This window comes from Lithobates pipiens, unplaced genomic scaffold (genome assembly GCF_037356315.1).
Source record: "Lithobates pipiens isolate NorthernLeopardFrog02 unplaced genomic scaffold, aLitPip1_a1.2 Scaffold_18, whole genome shotgun sequence".
NCBI lineage: Eukaryota > Metazoa > Chordata > Amphibia > Anura > Ranidae > Lithobates > Lithobates pipiens.
The window spans coordinates 399,942,648-399,965,857 of NW_027507758.1; the positions used below are offsets into that span (position 1 = coordinate 399,942,648).

At 46.1% G+C, this 23,210-nt stretch overlaps 1 protein-coding gene across 2 annotated transcripts in view; it reads right to left on the minus strand.

The window, feature by feature from the left end:
- RFC4 (replication factor C subunit 4) overlaps positions 1-22,047 on the minus strand; it is a 140,972-nt gene extending 118,925 nt beyond the window's left edge. For both annotated transcript variants that reach the window (XM_077487883.1, XM_077487882.1), the window contains exons 1-2: positions 21,886-22,047; positions 7,410-7,547 (exon numbers count right to left, since the gene is read on the minus strand). In XM_077487883.1, coding sequence (XP_077344009.1) covers positions 7,410-7,537 — 128 coding nt within the window. In that variant the 5' untranslated portion in view covers positions 7,538-7,547; positions 21,886-22,047. The remainder of the gene's footprint in view (positions 1-7,409; positions 7,548-21,885) is intronic.
- Positions 22,048-23,210: the final 1,163 nt, after the last annotated feature.

The window sequence follows — 23,210 nt, forward strand, 5'->3', positions numbered from 1 at the left end:
GCAGCAGAGGAGGAGATCACATCCTTAAATCTCAGCCAGGGTTCATGCTCGGACTTGTAGTACTTTACTTTTTGCGATGTAACACCCCAGAAGTGAAGGACTAAAGGTCCCAGCATAAACCCCTCAGAGCTCAGGATGTGTCACACACCCCTGCCCCCCCCCCCCCCAACTAGTGAAGGACTACAGGGCACAGCATGAACCCGTGGGATCTAAGCGGACACATCCTTAGATCTCAGGGGTTAATGCTGGGACTTGTAGTTTGTCTATTTGCGGGGGGGGGGGGTCAGGACCTCAGCTCTGAGGGATTCATACAGGGAATGCTTGCGGTTTAGTTCCTGGAGGCCATTGTAGTACAAGTCCCCCACAGGCCCCGGAGGGCCACATTGTCCTCCCTGCACCCCCCACCTTTGTGATCATGAAAAACCTTAGAGACTGTTTTCCCAATCCATCACTTTGTCACCACTGGTTCTATGGGCCACTTGACTGGACTTGTCCAAAAAAGCCAATCCTACGTTTGTTTCTGACAGATACCAAAGGGGTCTCTTAGCAACTGTGAGAGCACATTTTTTGATGTCTGCATCTGGGTAAGTGCTCAAAAGCTGTAGCATATCCAAATCATTCTTTGGAGCTCATCGATTTACAATTGCCTCATGCCAAAAGCAAACATATATGAGGCTGACAAAATGTGCAACACGTTTCATTCCTTCCAATTGTCGCTGAGGAATATTCAACTATTTAGTGAAGAGGACAATTGTAAGTGCATACCGTATATACTCGAGTATAGGCCGACCCGAATATAAGCCGAGGCCCCCAATTTACCCCCAAAAAAACTGGCAAACTTATTGACTCGTGTATAAGCCGAGGGTGAGACATGCCTGTCCATCCCTGTGTGTGTGTCCGTCCATCCCTGTGTGTCCGTCCATCCCTGTGTGTCCGTCCATCCATCCCTGTGTGTGTGTGTGTCCATCCATCCATCCATCCCTGTGTGTGTGTGTCTCCATCCATCCATCCATCCATCCCTGTGTGTGTGTGTCTCCATCCATCCATCCATCCATCCCTGTGTGTGTGTGTCTCCATCCATCCATCCATCCCTGTGTGTGTGTCTCCATCCATCCATCCCTGTGTGTGTCTCCATGTGTGTGTGTGTGTGTGTGTGTGTGTGTGTGTGTGTGTGTGTGTGTGTGTGTGTGTGTGTGTGTGTGTGTGTGTGTGTGTGTGTGTGTGTGTGTGTGTCCAGCCTACCTTTGTCCCGAGCCTCCGTCCCGTGCCTTGCCTCCTTGCCTCCGTCCCGTGCCGTGACTTGCCTCCTTGCATCCGTCCCGTGTCGTGCCGTGCCTTGCCGCCGCCGTCCCGTCCCGTCCCGTCCCGTGCCGTGCCGTGCCGTGCCTTCCCTTGCCTCCGTCCCGTGCCCTCTTCGTCGGCGGCCATTGTAAATTTTAAAAGCAGCGCCGCCGCCTTCGCCTGTGATAGGCGGAACACTGAATTTCCCAGCAGCCTGTGTTCCGCCTATCACAGACGTCGTATCATCCTCGTCCGTAGTACGAGGATGATACGATGTCCGTGATAGGCGGAACACAGGCTGCTGGGAAATTCAGTGTTCCGCCTATCACAGGCGAAGGCGGAGCCGGAGCGCGGCTTTTGAATAGAATGGCCGCTGTCTGTCTGCTCGACACGCTGATCGAGCGGGCAGACAGCGATGACTCGAGTATAAGCCGAGGGGGGCACTTTCAGCCTCAAAAAAGAGGCTGAAAATCTCGGCTTATACTCGAGTATATACGGTATATTGCCTTTGCCATCCACCTTGCTTGATGCAGTGCCCCTGGGATCCTGAAACTGAAGTTGTTTTTAGACCAACCTCCTAGGTACAGAAGTGAGAGTTGTAATAACTCTTTGTAGTCTTCTCTTGGATGACTTCCATCTTTTAGGACATTTAGGAGGTAGTTAACCCTTTAAAGTTCTGCGCAGTTTGGTAGCGCACATTTTCAGTCACGCTAACTCATTGAAAAACGTGGACTTTAAAGGGTTAACTATTTTCACTTGTTCTTCTAGAAAGCCTTGAACGGGACTTTCTTCATCCAGCATTGTTGTATATGACTTCTTATCAAGTGAAGCCCACAGACTTTGCTTTGATTAAAGTGATTAATGTGTGCAACCCCTAAATATTATCCAATCTTCTTGAAATTTGGCATATATATCATCTTTTACATCACTGAGACTCGGGGCGTAAGCAAAGTCATATGAAAATCACATCTTTGGAAAAATGAAACAAATTAATGTGCACTAGGCTTAAAGAGGAACTGCAGTCTGCTCACATATTTGTAATAAAAACATCTTTGCCATTCTGAAGCTTCCCTCCAACCACTTTGCATATTTTATATATACTGCGATTCTGTACCTGCCAAATATGCTGTAGAAATCTCCCTCCACTGAGTCTGGCTGCAACCATTTCAATTGTGGGCAGCTGAAGCTGCTGCCTGTTCACTTCCTGGATTTATAGACACGCAGCGGCACACCTCCAGCTCTGCAGCTCTGATTGGCCCTCTTATGACTCATCCCCCTCCCTTCCTGGCAAACTCTCACTAGAGTAACAGAGAGCTGTGCATGTCATAAGCCTAGGCTTTTTACCAGACAAACAGGAAGTGGGCTGTATAAGGTATTTCCTGGCAGAAAAAGAAAAAAGGTTTACTTGCCAAAGTTAAAACAAGGGCAGAAGATTTAATTGATGGCAAAGTTGAAAAAAATTACTGAAGGTCCGCTTTAACCGCTTCCAGACCAGCCGCCGCAGTTTTACTGCAGCAGTTTGGCTCCTCTGCGTGAAACCACATTACTGTACGTGTTCTCGTGGGGTCCGGATAGCAGGCGCCCGCCAGTGCTCGTGGCCATCGGTTGCGATGACCGCCAGCCACGAGCGATCATGACCAGGAGACACAACAGGGACAAGTGTGTGTAAACACACACTTCCCTGTTCTAACAGGAGTGACAGATCGTGTGTTTCTATTAGCTAGGAACCACAATCCATCTCTTCCTCTACTTAGTCCCCTCCCCCTTCAGTTAGAATCCCCTCCCAGGGAACACTGTTAACCCCTTCACTGCCAGTGACATTTTTACAGTAATCAACGCATTTTTAATTGCACTGATCGCTGTATTTGTTCCAAAATGGTTCCAAAAATGTGTCAAAATTGTCTGATGTGTCTGCCATAATGTCGCAGTCACAATAAATAAAAAAAAAAAAAAAAAAAAGAAAATTCGCAGGTCGCCATTACTAGTAAAGAAAAATAATAAAAATGCTATAAATCTATCCCCTATTTTGTAGACGCTATCAATCAATATACGCTTATTGTGATTTTTTTTTTTAACCAAAAATATGTAGAAGAATACATAACGGCCTAAACTGAGGGAAAAAATGTTTTTTATAGATATATTTTTGGGGGATATTTATTATAGCAAAAAGTAAAAAAAAAATAATAATTTTGTTTTCAAAATTGTAGCTCTTTTTTTGTGTATAGCGCAAAAAATAAAAACCACAGAGGCAAATACCACCAAAAGAGAGCTCTATTTGTGGGGAAAAAAAAAGACATCAATTTTGTTTGGGTAAAACGTTGCACGACCGCGCAATTATCAGTTAAAGGGACACAATGCCGAATCGCAAAAAGTGCTCTGGTCAGGAAGGGGGTAAATTCTTTCGGGTTGAAGTGGTTAAGGTACATGTGTCACATGATGGATGAACAGTAAGCTCAGCAAAGTATTGCAGTTCTTTAACCACTTCAGCTCCAGAAGATTTTACCCCCTTCCTGACCAGAGCACTTTTTACAATTTGGCACTGCGTCGCTTTAAAGCGGGATTCCACCCTAAAGTGGAACCTCCGCTGATCGGAACCCCCCCCCCCTCCGGTGTCACAATTGACACCTTTCAGGGGGGAGGGGGGTGGAGATACCTGTCAAAGACAGGTATTTTCACCCACTTCCGGGCATAGACTCCCACGGGAGTCTACGCCATTTCCTGCCCTGCTGCGCTGTCTGCTGGGACACACACGGGTCCCAGTGACAGCGCGGAGATTTCCTATTGCGCGGCTCGCGCATGCGCAGTAGGGAACCAGGAAGTGAAGCCGATTCGCTTTACTTCCTGATTCCCTCACCTCGAATGGCGGCGGCAGCAGCCGAGGCCCGAGCGGTCGATCGGCCTCGGCATCGCTGGAACCCGGGACAGGTGAGTGTCCATTTATTAAAAGTCAGCAGCTGTAGTATTTATAGCTGCTGGCTTTTAATATTTTTTTTTTGGGCGGAATCCCTCTTTAACTGACAATTGCGCGGTCGTACAACGTTGTACCCAAACTAAATTTGTGTCCTTTTTTCCTACAAATAGAACTTTCTTTTGGTGGTATTTGATCACCTGTGCGGTTTTTATTTTTTGCGCTATAAACAAAAAGTGCCAATTTTGATTGCGCCATTAGTTTAACCACTTCCCGACCGGCGCACGGCGATGTAGGTCGGCAGAATGGCACGGACAGGTATATGGGCATACAGGTATGTTCCCTTAAGAATGCCGCCATGCCATCGCGTGCGCGATGGTTAGGACCCCCGTGAGTCCGATAGCGGGTCCCGCGGACTCGATCGCTGTGGGGATACCCGCGATTGTCTCACGGGGAGATGCGGAAGTAAACAGCATCTCCCCATTCTGCCTAGCAACAAGCTCCCTGTGATTGGAGCAGAGATCAGTGTTCACTAACACACAGCCCAGACCCCCACAGTTAGTAACACGCCCCTAGGACACACTTAACCCCTTCACTGCCAGTGTCATTTACACAGGAATCAGTGCATTTGTATAGCACTAATTGCTGTATAAATGACAATGGTCCCAAAAATATGTCAAAAATGTCCGATGTGTCCGGCATAATGTTGCAGTCACAATAATAATAATAAAAAAAAAAAATAATAATAATCGCTGATCGCCATTACTACTAGTAAAAAAAAAAAATCATAAAAATGCCATAAAACTATCCCCTATTTTGTAAACGCTATAAATTTTGCGCAAACCAATCGCTTATTGTGATTTTTTTTTAACCAAAAATATGGAGAATACGCATCGGCCTAAACTGAGGAAAAAAATGTTTTTTTTATAAATTTTTGGGAGATATTATAGCAAAATGTAAAAAATAATGTGTTTTTTTCCAAAATTGTCGCTCTTTTTTTTTGTTTATAGCGCAAAAAAAAATAAAACGCAGGGGTGATCAAATACCACCAAAAGAAAGCTCTATTTGTGAGGGAAAAAAAGGACTTCAATTTTGTTTGGGAGCCACGTCGTACAACCGTGCAATTGTCAGTTAAAGCGACGCAGTGCTGAATCGCAAAAAGTGGTCTGGTCTTAAGCCAGCAAAATGGTCCGGTCTGAAAGCCGATATATATTCTTCTACGTATTTTTGGTTTAAAAAAACAAAAAACAACAAAAAAATGCAATAACCGTATATTGATTGGTTTAAACAAAAGTTATAGCGTCTACAAACTATGGGAAAGATATATGGCATTTTTTTTTTTTTTGTTACTAGTAATTAGCGGTGATCTGTGTTTGTATTGCGACATTGCACCGGGCAGATCTGACACTTTTGACACATTTTTGGGACCATTGAAATTTATACAGCGATCAGTGCTATAATCATGCACTGATTACTGTGTAAATGTCACTGGTAGGGAAGGGGTTAACATTAGGGGGCGATCAAGGGGTTAAATGTGTGTTCCCTCAGTGTGTTCTAACTGTATGGGGATGTGACTTACTAGGCGAGGAGACATATGTTGTTGCTACTTAGTAGGAACAACCAACATGTCTCCTCTGCCCTGACAGCACAGGGACTGGTGCTCATTCAGCATTGGCATGCGGACTCTAGCGGACACTAAGGGGAAGGACATAACCATACGGGATTTTGACCAGGAGAGCCATTGTGCCTCAGTATATCTGCGTGAGCCGGTCAGGAACCGGTTAAAAAAAAAAAAACACTATCAGAGAACGAAATAATGCAAGGAATCACATCATTTTGTGCAGCAAGTCCATATAGTGTTTTACGGCATATAAAATACACTTTGGGTTTATTTAACTGAAAGCAATGGGAAAATGTTCATGGAGCATAATAAAGGTGAAGCTGTGTTTACTTAAATCAACCAATCAAGTCCCAGAAACCTGGGCCTCACCCGGGAAGGGAGGGAGGGGGTGGAGGAGAATCCCGGAGGGACAAACCACCCCAGGGAGCACCCGCGCCCAACCCAGAGACCCAGTCGCATGCAATTTCGCAAGACGTTTAACTCACAGGGCCAGTACCCGTCCAGTAGGGCTTTGTCGTGGCCGACCTAGCATGTAGCTGCGGTCTGCACGCGCTCACTGGCCAGACTGGGGAGACCACTGGATCTTAGTGCCCAGCCCAGCAGTTGATTGTAGCTCTCACCAGAGAAAAATCAAGGAAAAAAAAAAACAAACAGGACTAGAGATCCCAGCAGGGAACTAAGTCCCTACTCCTGACTAGGCAGAAAAAGAACTGAAGGCCTATAGAAGAGAGGCTGGGGTTACCACCTAGGACTGCCTATAGGCGTAGCCAAGTCTTTTTTTTTGCCTAGTGTCCTACTCCTGTAGGGGGCGGTATAACCCTGTGGTTCTGAATAACGGAGCGCTGTGTCTGTCATCGAATGAAAGAGAAATAAAATATTTTTTTTAAGGACACATACATACACATGCTCAGAGTCATATCCAGAGGTTGTCTTTGGGAAAGAGGTATGAGTGCTGCCAGCATTGCTGCAGAGGTTGAAGGGGTGGGGGTCAGCCTGTCAGTGCTCAGACCATACGCCACATCAAATTGGTCTGCATGGCTGTCATCCCAAAAAGAAGCCTCTTCTAAAAGGTGATGCATAAGAAAGCCTGCAAACAGGAACTGTAGTGCATTTCTGCAAAAAGCACCAATAAACACATAGATGTGAACCAGGTCTAAGACATTTAGTAACATAATGGGGTTAAAAAAACAAAAATTAGCCCTTTATAGTAGGAAAAAAAAAAGCAGATAATCACTGCTGTAAGGGGTTCATTTTTTTTACTGTAGAACAGTAAAAGTAATATTTACAGTAGCGGTTATTTGCTCTTTTTGTACTATAAAGGGCTAGTTTTCGTTTTTTTAACCCCAATATGTTACTGGTGATTAATCAATTATGAAAATTGTAATCGATTTATTTCTCAATCGATTAGTTGTTTCAGCCCTATGCATTTCTGCTTCTATTGGTGTCACTTGTTGAAGAGGGTCTCATTTCCTGTCGGGCAAAACGTTTTTAACCCTCCACACTCTATCCAAAACTAAAATAAGTTCTGGCTACAGATAAACTTTAAATAAGCTACCAAGATGCTTTACTTAAGAAGTATAAAAAGGTAAAATTCCTTACTATTTTTCCACCCATGGGACAGGTTTAGGTTTCTTCCCATCACTGGTATTTCCAGAACTGGTTGCAGAAGTTTTCTCTTTGAGGGGCTTGGTACTTATAGATGTACCTCCTTTTAGAAATGCCTGCATGTTTTTTCAGCTGAAAAATACATAGAGAGATAGATAATTACTAATCAAAAATAACAAAATATTCAGCAACATTAGGCAGTGAACACCTTGGATATTGGACCGCTCTATGCATCTAGGCTGTGAAAAAGTCTCATATGTGGTATCCCTATACCCGGGAGGCATAGCAGAATGTGTTTTGGGGTGTAATTCTAAATATGCCTATGCCATGCATTAGAAATAACTCGTTAGAATAGCAACTTTGTGAAAATGTTAATGTTTAATTTCATAATTTTCCAAAACATTGAAACAGGGTTTTCTGAATTTTGCCAATAGGAAAAAAAAGATGCCAATAATAGGCAACGAAAAACACGTGATTGTGCCATGATTTTTGTAACAGACCTAGCCGGGACAGAGGCTGTTGGAGGAGACAGAATGCGAGCCTTTTGCCTTGCGATTATGGGCCCTGGCATTTGGGGGAACGGTGCTCTTTGTGAGCTGTATGCCTGGGGACCCCAGAGCTGGTGTTACTTGGATTCAGATCCATGTCCCCCCCAAGACACACAGACTCTGGATATGTATTTGCCATATTAGCAATAGACTGAATCACACTGTTGGGACACAAACTGTTCGATGCTTATGTCATCAACTCCAGCCCCCTGTCGTGTAAATGAGTCTAGTCTGGCTTGTAAGGATATTCCACACGTTGTTGTTTGTGCTAATTAACCCTGTGTTTATGTTTATGGTAATGTGTATTGAATAGTCAATCAGTGAGCTAGGAGACAAAGTCTTACCCTGAAAAGTCCCATCTCTCAGACAACTAGTCTGGGTCAATGATTAGATAATTAGCTCATGCTAATTAGGTTAGGTTTTAGTCTTCTACTGTATTATAAATACTTGGCATTTTGGTTCTAATAAATCAGTCAATTTTGAGCAGCTAAGCAAGTGTCATCTTGTTTTGTGCTTGTGAGTGAATGGAATATCTGATATCTATATTCAGACTTAGGAAGCGGTATACTGACGGAAGCACTCAATCCGAGTGTGGGATCGGATCCGTCACAATTTTCATAGGTCATGCAACTCAAAAACCGAAAGGGGCAACAAGGGTGCATTTTTGCCACGTTTTCAATGCGTTTCAATGGGAAGGTGTGTTACAACACAATGGACCAGTGTGAAGACATACATTGAATTTAAAGTGGATGTAAACCTGATTCATTAAATTTGACCTAAGCACATATATCTGTAGTGCTTTCTTATCTCTCTCCGAAGCACTAAGTTCTGTGTCTTTCTGTTGTTTCGTTGCTCTGTTCTCATCAACCAAGATAAAACCAGCCTGAAATTTGTGTTGTGGGAGGTTGCTATAAATAGATTAGCAGACAGCTTGCCTTCTCACAGCAGAGCTCTGCACATTCCTACCTTCCTTCGCTGGATTGGGGGTGTGTGCCTTTCCTCAAATCAACTGTATGCCAAGAATCCAATCCCAGTGCTGAACAGGAAGAGAACATCTCTAACAGGACCTGCACATTCTAAACAGTATATAAAGCTTCAGACAGTAGATACTGTATTTGCTGTCGTATAAGACTACCTTTTACACTTAAAAAAAAATGCCCAAAAATCGGGGGTCGTCTTATACGCCGGGTATACAATGCTGCCTGATGGATGTCAGCCCCCAAATGTCTGCTAATACTGTATGTGGCTGCAGCTACAAACAGTATACGCCGTTGAGCCAATCCCAGCGAGCGATGTATTCTATTAAGAGAGAGAGAGAGAGACAAGGGCTGATGATGCTACAGCCTCTGCCAATCCAAGCAGGAGTTGTATTAATTAAAATAATACACCGCTCACCATACTTCGCTGGGTAAATCCATTCACTGATCTCCTACTACTATACATCCTGCTGTTTGCCTTTGAGGTCCCAGGCACCCAAGAGGGACAGGTAAATCTGGGACATATGACAGGGGGGTTATTAAATGCATTTTGGTAGACAATTCCCATAGAATGTAACCCAAAAGTGGTATAGGTTTGGTTAGTGAAAAATTCTACTTTCCAGTGTTGTGGCATTCAATAGATCTCTGTTTGTGCTATTATTGTTTGATTTACTTTATGACATAACACAGCAAGGCAGATGAGTAGTTGGCATTCTTGCTTTGTATTTTTTAATCGTTCTAATGTTTTTTTTAAAATGGTGTTGCCTCAGAAGGGGGGTAGTCTTATACCACAAGTATTGCCCAAAACCTATGTTTTCACTTGAAAAATAGGGGGTCGTCTTATACGTCCAGTCGTCTTATACGCCGGCAAATACGGTATGTATGTAAAACTTATGTAGGAATATTAGTTTCATTCCTGCGTATCATCCGAGGCTGTTCACTTCACTGGCTATATGTGAGGGTTTATATCCACTTTATAAAAAGGGAGCAGTGGCAGATAATTACACCTTTAGAGCCCGAACCACGTCCAGAGCGTGAAGGGCCACTTCCTTAGGGTGTTTCGGCTTAGGACACAGAGATGATAATACAATGTCCTCATTGATATGAAAAGCTGAGACCACTTTCGGCAGAAAAAACGGTTGCGGACGCAACACCACCTTATCCTTGTGGATAAACAGATAAGGCGACTTGCATGACAAAGCCGCCAGTTCTGAAACCCTCCTGGCTGATGTGATGGCCACTAGAAAGACCACTTTCTGGGAAAGAGTCAACAGGGGAATCTCCCTGATATTTTCAAATGGCAGTTTTTGAAGCGCCAATAACACCAGGTTCAGATCCCACGGGGGTAACGGTGGACACACCGGAGGGACTACATGTCGCACCAAACAACAACCGAACAAAGGTACTCACTAATGAGTGAGATGCCAGGGGTCACTGAAAAAAGACAGCCAGGGCTGATATTTGCCCCTTAATGGTGCTTAAAGCCAATTTCTGGTCTACTCCTTGCTGAAGAAACAGCAGGATCCTGGCTATAGAAAAGGAGAGTGGATGCCACCCATTCTCCTCACACATGGAGATGTAAGCCTTCCAGGTGAGGTGGCACTGATAGGCGGCACGGATGGACACTGATAGATGGCATTGCAGGGCATCACTGATCTGGCAGGCGTTATTAGTGGGCACTGACTGGCACCATTTGTGGGCACTGACTGGCATATTTTGGGCACCGATATCCCTGGTGGCCATGGCAGGGGCATACCTGGTGATCCATGTGTGGTGGGCATTCCTGGTGGTCCAGTGTGGGCATTCGTGGGGGGGCACAGCGCAGACCCCCCCCCCCCCCCGTGAGGAGAGGCGCTAATCTCCTGACAGGGAGATGAGAGTGAGGAAAAGCGGATAAATGGCTCTTCCTGTTTACACTGTGATCAGCCATGATTGGACACGGCTGATCATGTGATAAAGAGCCTCCACCAGAGGCTCTTTACCGATCAGACTGACTGAAACGCCACATCACCGATCGCTGGGAGCCCCCACAGGCGCGCACCGGCAGTTATCCTGCTGGACGTCATATGACGCCCAGTCAGGATAACTAAACCACCATCCGGCCGTCGTTTTGCTATAGGCCAGGTGTGAAGTGGTTAAAGTGGACGCAAACCTCAGCCCCGTGCTTGTACCTATAGGTAAGCCTACAATAAGTACAAATACCTTATTTATTGGCGTATAACATGCACTTTTTCCCCCTTAAAATCAGGGGAAAATCGTGGGTGCGTGTTATACACCGATCCCCCACCGTTGTGAGCCTCTGAGCAGCTGAGAACGGCCGAAAGCTGCCAAGAACGGCCCCCTTCGGCCCTTCTTGGTGGCAGAATGCGGCCGAGAACAGCCACCCTCGGCCCTTCTCGGCAGCCTTCGGCCCTTCTAGGTGGGCGAAAGCTGCCGAGAGCGGCCCAGAGCGGGCAAAAGCTGCCAAGAACTACCGAGCGTCGCCGAGATACACAGGACATCCGGCTCTGCATCTCCATTTTTAAAAGGAGAGCTGCAAATAAAACTGACGAGGCTGCAATGATGGACAAGGCTGCAGATGGACACTGATAAGGCTGCATTAATGGGCATTTAAATGTAAGTTTTTTTCCTTAAACTTCCCTCCTAAACTTGGGGTGCGTGTTATATGATGTTGCGTGTTATACGCCAATATGGTACTTACAGTAGATCAAATACTTTATTCCTTACTGTAAGTTTCACATAATGTACTAGTATGTGATGCATACTAGCACATTTTGCCTTTACCTTTAGCCACTTATCCACTGCACACTTAAACCCCCATTCTTAACCAGACCAATTTTCAGCTAGAGCTGGGCGATTAAAAAAAAAAAAAAAAAAAAAAAAAAAACACACACACACACACACACACACACACACACACACACACACACACACACACACACACACCTCGATTCAAATCAAGTTTTTTTTTTTTTTTTTGATGGACACCGTGCCGGTGTCCTATCACATTGTGTCCCCCATTGGATAGTGTCCGCTGCGTACACTGCACACACAGATTCAGAAAATAGCCGAAGATGAACGGCGCCTGCGCCGTGAGTACAGGTTCTAGCCCCACCATCCAAGTAGACATAGAGCTAGAATAAAAAGAGCCGAGCTTGGCGAGCGAAGCGAGCCTGCGAGGGGCCCTCTAATATTTGCAGCCCTATGTCCACTTGGATGATGGGGCTAGCACCTCCACTCACAGCGCAGGCGCCATTCATCTTCAGAGATTTTCTGAATCTCCTTTTGCTCCATGCTGCGCCTGCGCAGTACTGGGAGGACAGTATCCGATGGTCGGACGCCAGGAGTCTTTAGGCGAGGCCGTGGCTTCGGCCTAGTCAGTGGTGTCCAGCCTCCTGGACTAGGCCGAAGCCGCAGCCTCGCCTAAAAACCACCTGCCCGCAGCACCTCAGGACCTGCACAATGTCAGCGCCGGTCCTGGTGAAAAAAATAAATAATATATATATATAATATATATATATATATATATATATATATATATATATATATATATATATATATATATATATATATATATATATATATATATATACACACCGTATATACTCGAGTATAGGCCGACCCGAATATAAGCCGAGGCCCCCAATTTACCCCCAAAAAAACTGGCAAACTTATTGACTCGTGTATAAGCCGAGGGTGAGACATGCCTGTCCATCCCTGTGTGTGTGTCCGTCCATCCCTGTGTGTCCGTCCATCCCTGTGTGTCCGTCCATCCCTGTGTGTCCGTCCATCCATCCCTGTGTGTGTGTGTGTCCATCCATCCATCCATCCCTGTGTGTGTGTGTCTCCATCCATCCATCCATCCATCCCTGTGTGTGTGTGTCTCCATCCATCCATCCATCCATCCATCCCTGTGTGTGTGTGTCTCCATCCATCCATCCATCCATCCCTGTGTGTGTCTCCAACCGTGTGTGTGTGTGTGTGTGTGTGTGTGTGTGTGTGTGTGTGTGTGTGTGTGTGTGTGTGTGTGTGTGTCCAGCCTACCTTTGTCCCGAGCCTCCGTCCCGTGCCTTGCCTCCTTGCCTCCGTCCCGTGCCGTGCCTTGCCTCCTTGCATCCGTCCCGTGTCGTGCCTTGCCTTGCCCCCGTCCCGTCCCGTCCCGTGTCGTGCCTTGCCTTGCCCCCGTCCCGTCCCGTCCCGTGCCGTGCCGTGCCGTCCCGTGCCCTCTTCGTCGGCGGCCATTGTAAAGTTCAAAAGCTGCGCCGCCGCCTTCGCCTGTGATAGGCGGAACACTGAATTTCCCAGCAGCCTGTGTTCCGCCTATCACAGACGTCGTATCATCCTCGTCCGTAGTACGAGGATGATACGACGTCCGTGATAGGCGGAACACAGGCTGCTGGGAAATTCAGTGTTCCGCCTATCACAGGCGAAGGCGGAGCCGGAGGCGCGGCTTTTGAATCAGAATGGCCGCTGTCTGTCTGCTCGACACGCTGATCGAGCGGGCAGACAGCGATGACTCGAGTATAAGCCGAGGGGGGCACTTTCAGCCTCAAAAAAGAGGCTGAAAATCTCGGCTTATACTCGAGTATATACGGTATATATATAAATATATAAAAAACATTGATTTGCTGAAGTTTTGAATCGATTTGAGCTCTCAACTCGATTCAAGACTTAAATCGATTTTTTTCCCCAGCCCTACTTTCGGCACTCTAACATTTTGAATGACAATTACTCAGTCATGCAACACTGTACCCATATGTTTTTTTTGTCTTTTTCCCCCCCACACAAATAAAGCTTTATTTTGGTGGCATTTAATCACTGCTGTTTTTTTTTTGTTTTTTTTGCGCTATAAAAGAAAGAAGACCGACAATTCTGTAAAAAAAATGCATTCTTCTTCGTTTCCGTTATAAAATTTTGCAAATTTGTGATTTTTCTTCTTCATAAATTTTGGCCAAAATATATACTACTACACATCTTTGGTAAAAAATAACCCAACTTGGTGTATATTATTTGGTCTGTGTGAAAGTTATAGAGTCCACAAGCTATGGTACCAATCTCTGAAAATTGATCACACCTGAAGTACTGATGATCTATCTGATTTCTTGAGACCTTAACAAGCCAGAAAAGTACAAATACCCCTCAAATTACCCCTTTTTGGAAAGTAGATATTATAAGGTATTTAGTAAGAGGCATGGTGAGTTTTTTGAAGTTGTAATTTTTTTCCCACAATTCTTTGTAAAATCAAGAATTTGTTTTTTCTTCACAAAGTTGACACATTAGCAGGCTATTTCTCACACACAGCATATGCATACCACAAATTATACTCCAAAACACATTCTAATACTCCTCCTTAGTACCACCTTTGTGAGACTTTTACACAGCGTGGGCACAGAGGCCCAACATGCAGGGAGCCCCATTAGGCGTTCTAGGAGCATAAATGACAATTTCTTGACTACCTCTCACACTTTTGAAGGCCCTGGAGAGCCAGGACTGGAATGGAATGGAAACGCCCCAAAAATTACCCCATTTTGGAAAGCTAACACCCCAATGTATAATCTATGAGGCATAATGAGTCTTTCAAACATGTCATTTTTTTCTAGAAGTTTTTGGAAAATGTGGGAAAAAAAATTTTAAAACATTTTTTTATTTTTATTTTTTTTACACAAAGTTGTCCATTTATACAATATTTCTAACACATAGTATAAATTACAAAAACAGATTCTCCTACTGAGTACAGCAATACCACATGTGGGAGACTTTTTCACAGCCTGGCCGCCACATACAGAGGCCCAACATGCAGGGAGCACCATCAGGTGTTCTAGGAATATAAAATTTCAAATCAAATTTGACTACCTATTACACTTTTGTGAGGCACTGTAGAGGCATGGACGAGCATAAATGGGGATGGAGGAGTATGGCCCGGTCCGGTGTGCGTGCCCCAGGGGGCGCAATTCTGGGAGGATGTCATAGTATGTCCTACCAGAGTTATCAAGTCGCACTGTAGCCGTCATTCGGCTATAGTGCGGTTAAGTGGTTTTTAATTCAAGTACCACTTTAACCCTTTCATGACAGCCTATTTTTGACATTTGGTGTTTACAAGTTAAAATCCATATTTTTTGCTAGAAAATTACTTGGAACCCCCAAACATACACACACATATACATACATATATATATATATATATATATATATATATATATATATATATATATATATATATATATATATATATATATATATATATATATATATTTGCACAGCGGTGTTTTAAGCGCAACTTTTTGGGAAAAGGGACACTTTCATGAATTAAAAAAAAAACGAAACAATAAAATTAGCCCAATTATTTTGCATAATGTGAAAGATAATGTTATGCCGAGTAAATAGATACCAAACATGTCACACTTTATAATTGTACGCACTCGTGGAATGACGACAAACGACGGTACCTAAAAATCTCAATAGGCAACGCTTTAAAAAAAAATTCACGCCGATACCTCACATGTCTGATTTGAACACCGTTTACATATGCGGGTGCGACTTCCGTATGAGTTTTCTTTGCTGCGCGAGCTCGCTGCGACGGTGGGGGGGGGGGGGGGGGCGCTTTCACATTTTTTTTTTCCTTATTTAAAATTAGTAAAAAAGACCCCCGATCCCTCCTTTATACTTCAAAGTATTCAGATCGCCGTTTTCAGCGATTCTGAATACTGTATATATTTTTAAATCCGGCGCCATTGGCAGCCGAGTAAACGTGAAGTGACGTCATGACGTCGCTTTGGTGTTTACAATTAGGAGACTGGAATGAAGCCGCTTACGGCTTCATTCCAGTCCCTCCCTGGCTGCCAGAGGTGGCGGATCGTGCATCGGTGCTCCCGATTGAGCAGGCGTGGGCATCATCCCGGTATAACCCCCGGAAGCCGAGTACGCACATCTGCGTACACTTGGCAGCAAGGGGTTAATAGGGCTGAAAAACAATAAAATCTATTAAAATCAATAATGAAAATCGTTATTGATTATCAATTCGTTGGTCCGCATGCACCTTCCTCCCTGCCTGTCAGTCCTGCCTCCGTCTGAGTGTTACACAATCCCCTGTGTAAAAGCCGCTTTCTCATAGTGGCGCTCATGTGACCAGGCAGATCCGTCTCGCATGTCCACCTCTCGCCTCCTCGCTGGCATAAGTGGGGTATTCTCAGCCCCACCCGCTTTGCTGCCTCTAGGGAAGAGAGAGGAGAGAAACAGCTGTGAGCGCCGAGCTGCGATAAGGTAGCGGCTTACTTTTAAACTACAGTGACTAAACATTCATACAATTGGGGGGGGGGGGGGGGGGGACTAGTGCCCCGTCACTGATGTTTTCTGGGGGGGGGGGGGGAATAGTGCCCCATAATTGGTGTTCCTTGGGGGGGATAGTGCTCCATCACTGGGGGGGGGGGTGTTAGGGGACTTGGGGTGCTCCGTCATTAATGGTCCTTGGGGGGGGATAGTGCCCCTTCATTGGTGTTTCTGGGGGGGGATAGTGCCCCATCATTGGTGTTCCTTGGGGGGGGGGATAGTGCCCCGTCATTGGTGTTCCTTGGGGGGGGGATAGTGCCCCGTCATTGGTGTTCCTGGGGGGGAATAGTGCCTCGTCATTGGTGTTCCTTGGGGGGGGGTGGAATAGTGCCCCGTCATTGGTGTTCCTTGGGGGGGGGATAGTGCCCCGTCATTGGTGTTCCTTGGGGGGGGGGAATAGTGCCCCGTCATTGGTGTTCCTTGGGGGGGGGGGGGAATAGTGCCCCGTCATTGGTGTTCCTTGGGGGGGGGGGGAATAGTGCCCCGTCATTGGTGTTCCTTGGGGGGGGGGGAATAGTGCCCCGTCATTGGTGTTCCTTGGGGGGGGGGGGAATAGTGCCCCGTCATTGGTGTTCCTGGGGGGGGGGGGAATAGTGCCCCGTCATTGGTGTTCCTGGGGGGGGGGGAATAGTGCCCCGTCATTGGTGTTCCTGGGGGGGGGGAATAGTGCCCCGTCATTGGTGTTCCTGGGGGGGGGGGAATAGTGCCCCGTCATTGGTGTTTCTGGGGGGGGGAATAGAGCGCCGTCATTGGTGTTCCTGGGGGGGGGGGGAATAGAGCCCCGTCATTGGTGTTCTGTTGGGGGGGATAGTGCCCGTCATTGGTGTTCTGTTGGGGGGGAATAGTGCCTCGTCATTGGTGTTCCTTGGGGGGGGGGGGGGGGGAATAGTGCCCCGTCATTGGTGTTCCGGGGGGGGGGGGGGAATAGTGCCCCGTCATTGGCGTTCCGTGGGGGGGGAATGGTACCCCGCCATTGGCGTTCCGTGGGGGGGGAATGGTGCCCCGCCATTGGCGTTCCGTGGGGGGGGAATGGTGCCCCGCCATTGGCGTTCCGTGGGGGGGGAATGGTGCCCCGCCATTGGCGTTCCGTGGGGGGGGAATGGTGCCCCGCCATTGGCGTTCCGTGGGGGGGGAATGGTGCCCCGCCATTGGCGTTCCGTGGGGGGGGAATGGTGCCCCGCCATTGGCGTTCCGTGGGGGGGGAATGGTGCCCCGCCATTGGCGTTCCGTGGGGGGGGGAATGGTGCCCCGCCATTGGCGTTCCGTGGGGGGGGAATGGTGCCCCTCCATTGGCGTTCCGTGGGGGGGAATTGGTGCCCCGCCATTGGCGTTCCTTGGGGGGAATTGGTGCCCCGCCATTGGCGTTGCCGGGAGGAATGGTGCCCCCCGCCATTGGCGTTGCCGGGAGGAATGGTGCCCCCCGCCATTGGCGTTGCCGGGAGGAATGGTGCCCCCCGCCATTGGCGTTGCCGGGAGGAATGGTGCCCCCCGCCATTGGCGTTGCCGGGAGGAATGGTGCCCCGTCATTGGTGTTCCTGGGAGGAATGGTGCCCCGTCATTGGTGTTCCTGGGGTGTTTTTTGTACTATAAACCCCATCACGACAGGATACCTGTATATGACCTGTGTATACCTGTAACACTGTTTTTTCATTATTATTTTAAATAAACTGAAAAATTGCCTATTAGGGGTTTTTTATGTTTTTTTGCAGAATAATCGATTAATCTAAACAATCGGCGAATCGATTGTGAAAATAATCGTTAGTTTAGCCACTTAAGGGCTGAGCCTCTTTTTCAGATGTGTTGGATACAAGTTAAAAAGTTTTTTTTGCTAGAAAATTACTTAGAACCCCAAACATTATACATTTTTTTTCTAACACACTAGAGAATAAAATAGCAGTTGTTGCAATACTTTTTAACACCGTATTTGTGCAGCTCTGTTACAAGTGAACTTTTTTTGGAAAAAATACACTTTTTTTTTAATTAAAAAAATAAAACATTAAAGTTAGCCCAATTTTTTTTATATATTGTGAAAGATAATGTTATGCCGATTAAATTGGTACCCAAAATTGTGTCCCCTCGTAAAATGGCGACAAACCTTTACCCTTAAAATCCCCATAGGCAGCATTTAAAAAATTCTACAGGTTGCATGCTTTAAGTTACAGAAGAGGTCTAGGGCTAGAATTGTTGCTCTCTCTCTCTACCGATCCCCGTGATACCGCACATGTGGTTTGAACACCGTTTTCATATGCTGCCACTATTTACGTATGCATTCGCTTCTGCACGCAAGCTCGGCGGAACGAGACATGTTTAAAAAAAATATATTTTTTCTTATTTATCTTACCATTTATTTTCACAGTTTAAAAAAAAAAAAAAAAAAATTGTGTCACTTTTTTTTCCATTACAAGGAATGTAAACATCTCTTGTAATAGAAATAAAGCATGACAGGACGCCAAAAAGACCTCAGATCTCATATTTACACTTAAATGCAATAAAAAAAAAATTGTCATTTAAAAAAAGAATTAAGAAAAAAGTGGGCGGAAGTGACATTTTGACACCATTATGTCCTGCATTGTTGTGGAAACGGGTGGGGGCCATCTTCCCCTCACTCGTCTCCATGCCCAGCCAGGGTGCTGCTGGAGAGCACCGGAGTGCGGCGGGTGGGCCCTCTCCCGTCGCCAAAAAAAGTGATCTTGCGCCAAATCCACTGCAGAGGCCACTCTTATCAGAAACCGGACCACTGGCCAAACAGGAGGATACCAGGGTTCTGGCAGCTAGCTGCTGCCATAATAACCATATCCCCCATCAAAGTTAGGATGTAGACTGGATAATCACTTCAATACATTGGTGTCCCGGGGGGGGGGGGGGGGGAATAGCTCTCTCATTGGTGATCCTGGGGGGGGGGGGGGGGATGGTGCCCCATCATTGGTGTTCCTGGGGGGGGGATCGCACTTTCTCAGATCCCTGCCGGATGCTGCAGGCTTTCGCAGATCACGCACACCCTTTGAAGATCTGTGCATGGGAGAGGAACGGGTCCGGAAATCCCTTTCCTACTCATACAACATTTTGCAGACCAGCGCTTCCCTAGATGATCCCCCATACCTGAGGAAATGGGAGAGGGATCTTAATGTCCAGTTTACTGATGACCAGAAGAGTAGAATCCTATTTTTTGCGCATAAGTCCTCTTTATGCAGCAAATACCAAGAAATCTCCTACAAAGTGCTGACGCGCTGGTACAGGACCCCTTCGGTGCTAGCGTCGATATTCCCAGGACACAGCCCCCTATGTTGGAGATGTGGAACTCAGAGTGGCACGATTCTACACATCTTCTGGGAGTGCGCAGTGCTGATGCCCTTCTGGAGTCAGGTACTAGGAATCATCCATAAACTCACTGATATTGATCTGAAAGACAACCCAGCGGCAATACTATTGAATTTGACCCCAATGTCCAGTAGGCGCTATCGTAAATCTTTGCTGAAGCACCTCCTCAATGCGGCCAGGGCATGTATTTCCAGTATGTGGAAGCAGAGGTCCCCTCCGACGGTGATGCAGTGGTTTGCCAGGATTAGCGATATACAGCGTATGGAACGACTAACGGTGGCTATAGGGGAAAGAGAGGAGGAACATAGTGCGCGGTGGTCACACTGGGATCTGTTTCGATATTCAGACGGCTTCAAATCTTACACATAAACAGACAGTCCCTTAGGGGCAATGGGGCCTTGGGTCGGCGGCCTCGCCGGGGCCTCACCTTCTCCCCCCCCCTCCTCCCTCCCCATCCTTATTCTTTCTTATAAGCTACCCCCTCTTTTCTCTTGCGACACCATGGGTGTCGTTCATCTTTCCTCCTCATAAAAACGAAAATCCTCCTGAATGCGATACCCCAGCTTGGTGCTGCCCCCAGCCTCATGGGTGCGAGCTCCATAGCCTAACTAAAACGACAGGGACTTGCTCCAGTCAATTACATTAAGTAACCTGGTCGCTGTAAGGCGAGGGGCACGATAGTCCTCCCTTTGGGGAGGCCCTACTACACGTGATCGCCCAGAATGCGAATGCAGCACAGATATATGTGCAACATGTTTTGGGTACCTAGATATTCCCTCCCGATCAGTAGATAGCATTGTTGGTTAGATTGGAGCTCTTGGACACATATAGTTGATAACGGCTATTCGCATCACTCCATCACAGTATGTCTGGATAGACTTCAACAGTTTATTCTTAACAGTATATTTGGACTGGTGTGAGCTCTCATGATCCATTATTGTAAGTTCCAGCTGATTGTAATGTCGTTTTTTTTTTTATAAGTTTGTTTGTATAATCTGCATTCTTTAAATAAAAAAAAAATAAAAAAAAAATAAAAAAATAAAAAAAAGACTGAACATTTGTTTTGGCTAATAAAGATTGCAAATAAGTAATTTTTATTCTTTACACAAGGTGATGAGGCTGCAATGATAGGCGGCACTAATAATCAGTGCCCTGATTATTAGTGTAAATGTGCCCTGTCAGCCTTGCCAGTTATTGACTCGCCTTTCCTCAAACAGTGATGGTGCGTGAGAAAAGGAATGCCTATAAACAGTTTGTTTAGATGTGATTGAACACAGCTGATCATGTGGAATAGGGCCGCCGTGATTGGCCCTTTACCTCGATTTGTGACCAGCTGTGTCTAAATGACACAGAGCGTGCTGTCTGCGCAACCCCAGGGTGGTGCACGGGTGACTGTGCATAGACGCACTCCCAGAACAAGAGCAGCGCTACAGCCATCTTTCGGCTATGGCACGGTATTGAGGCAGTTAAAGTGGTTGTAAACCCTTACAATCCACTTTATACTACAGGTAAGGCTATAATAAGGCTTACCTGTAGCTACCCTGGATATCTCCTAAACCTACACGGTTCCTGTATCAGGATGTGCCAACTTCATTGGCACATGTGCACTTTGCCGTTGCCTCAGCTGACATGCCGTTATCGGCAGCATGCGCTCGGTATTGACATCATCGCAGCTCCGGCCAATCACAGTGCTGGAGCCCACGATATCCAGAAATAACTTCGGGTATAGCAGTGTATGGGGACCGCTGCAGGGACTTCAATCTAAGCTGAGTATTTCATAATGAGCTGGTATTATGGGTTTACAACCACTTTAAGTAGAACTAAATTCTCCAATAACAACACTGAACAGGCAGACTGCTTATTGCAGAGCAGCCATTCAATGTCTCTTCTGCAATACAATAAAACTATCTGCCTGGCTGTTGGCAGTCTTCTTTAGAATGTGCAGAGGGCACAGCACAGGAGCAATGTCATCTCACACCTGCCAATGATGACAGCTGCAGACCAGCACCTAGAAGCAGACATTAGATGAAGCCAGCGGGCCACTGAGGGAGAGGAAAGTATTGCAGACTTTAGTTCCAATTTAAGCATTGAAAATGAAAGACAGAAGCTGATTGGCTGCCATCTACAGCTGATCCAGTCTTAGTAAATTAAACTTAGGATAATGACAACTACACATCAAAGGCGGATATGAGCAAAAAGCCCTGCCAGTATACTCTCCGTACTGTTGTATAAAAAGCCTTTTGCATAGCAATTGGATAATCAGAGCTCACTGATAAAGTTCAGGGCATGCAGAACACTCACTTGCTCCTCCGCTTCTCTGTCAGACTTCTGTGCCTACAACCAGCGCGCCAAAACCTCCGCACGAATCGTTTCCGGGTCGCCCCACACAACGCTGGAGGCTGCACGTGACCGGAGCTGGGACACTGGCACTACACCATGTGATTCAGTAGACAGAAAGCGCGAGATAGAGGAGTTCTAGATTTGTGAGCTGTATAGAGAGGAATGCTGGGATATTGATAGAGCTGCTTCTGTACAGTAGATACGGAACGAATCACACAATTATAAACGAGGATAGAATTCCACCATAGGAGAGCACGTTTAGTCGGCTTGGGGCTGGCTCTGCATAAATCATGCCTGCCTGCTTTATTGCTAGCTAAACCCCCGCCCTGTACTGCTGTACACCTCCCTCTCCTGTACTAATGTACACCTTGCTCTGTAGTACACCTCCCTCTCCTGTACTAATATACACCTCCCTCTCCTGTACTAATGTACACCTTGCTCTGTAGTACACCTTCCTCTCCTGTACTAATATACACCTCCCTCCCTTATACTAATGTACACCTCCCTCTCCTGTACTAATGTACACCTCCCTCTCCTGTACTAATGTACACCCCCCTCTCCTGTACTAATGTACACCTCCCTCTCCTGTACTAATGTACACCCCCTCTCCTGTACTAATGTACACCCCCCTCTCCTGTACTAATGTACACCTCCCTCTCCTGTACTAATGTACACCTCCCTCTCCTGTACTAATGTACACCTTCCTCTCCTGTAGTAATATACACCTCCCTCTCCTGTGCCAATGTACACTTCCCTATCCTGTACTAATGTACACCTTACTCTGTAGTACACCTCCCTCTCCTGTACTAATGTACACCACCTTCTCCTGTACTAATATACACCTCCCTCTCCTGTGCCAATGTACACTTCCCTATCCTGTACTAATGTACACCTTACTCTGTAGTACACCTCCCTCTCCTGTACTAATGTACACCACCTTCTCCTGTACTAATGTACACCTCCCTCTCCTGTACTAGCTGTATATAAAATGCACTTTTTTTTATCTTTCAAAAAGTGTTTTCCAGTGCTAAACTTTTCATCTAATTTCTAAATTGCTGCATTTGTAAATTTTAAAAGCCAATATAAAGGAATAGTTGTAAAAAAAAAGCCCTTGTCGATTTAATTAACCTTTAATGTTAATTCTGCTTTAAGGGGGTGTGGCAGGGGACGTGTCCTATACCTGCATGTGTTTGCTAGTAGGTGTCCCACTGCTGTACGCCTCCCTCTCCTGTATACCTCCCTCTCATGTACTGCTGTACACTTTCCTCTCCTGTGCTGCTGTACAC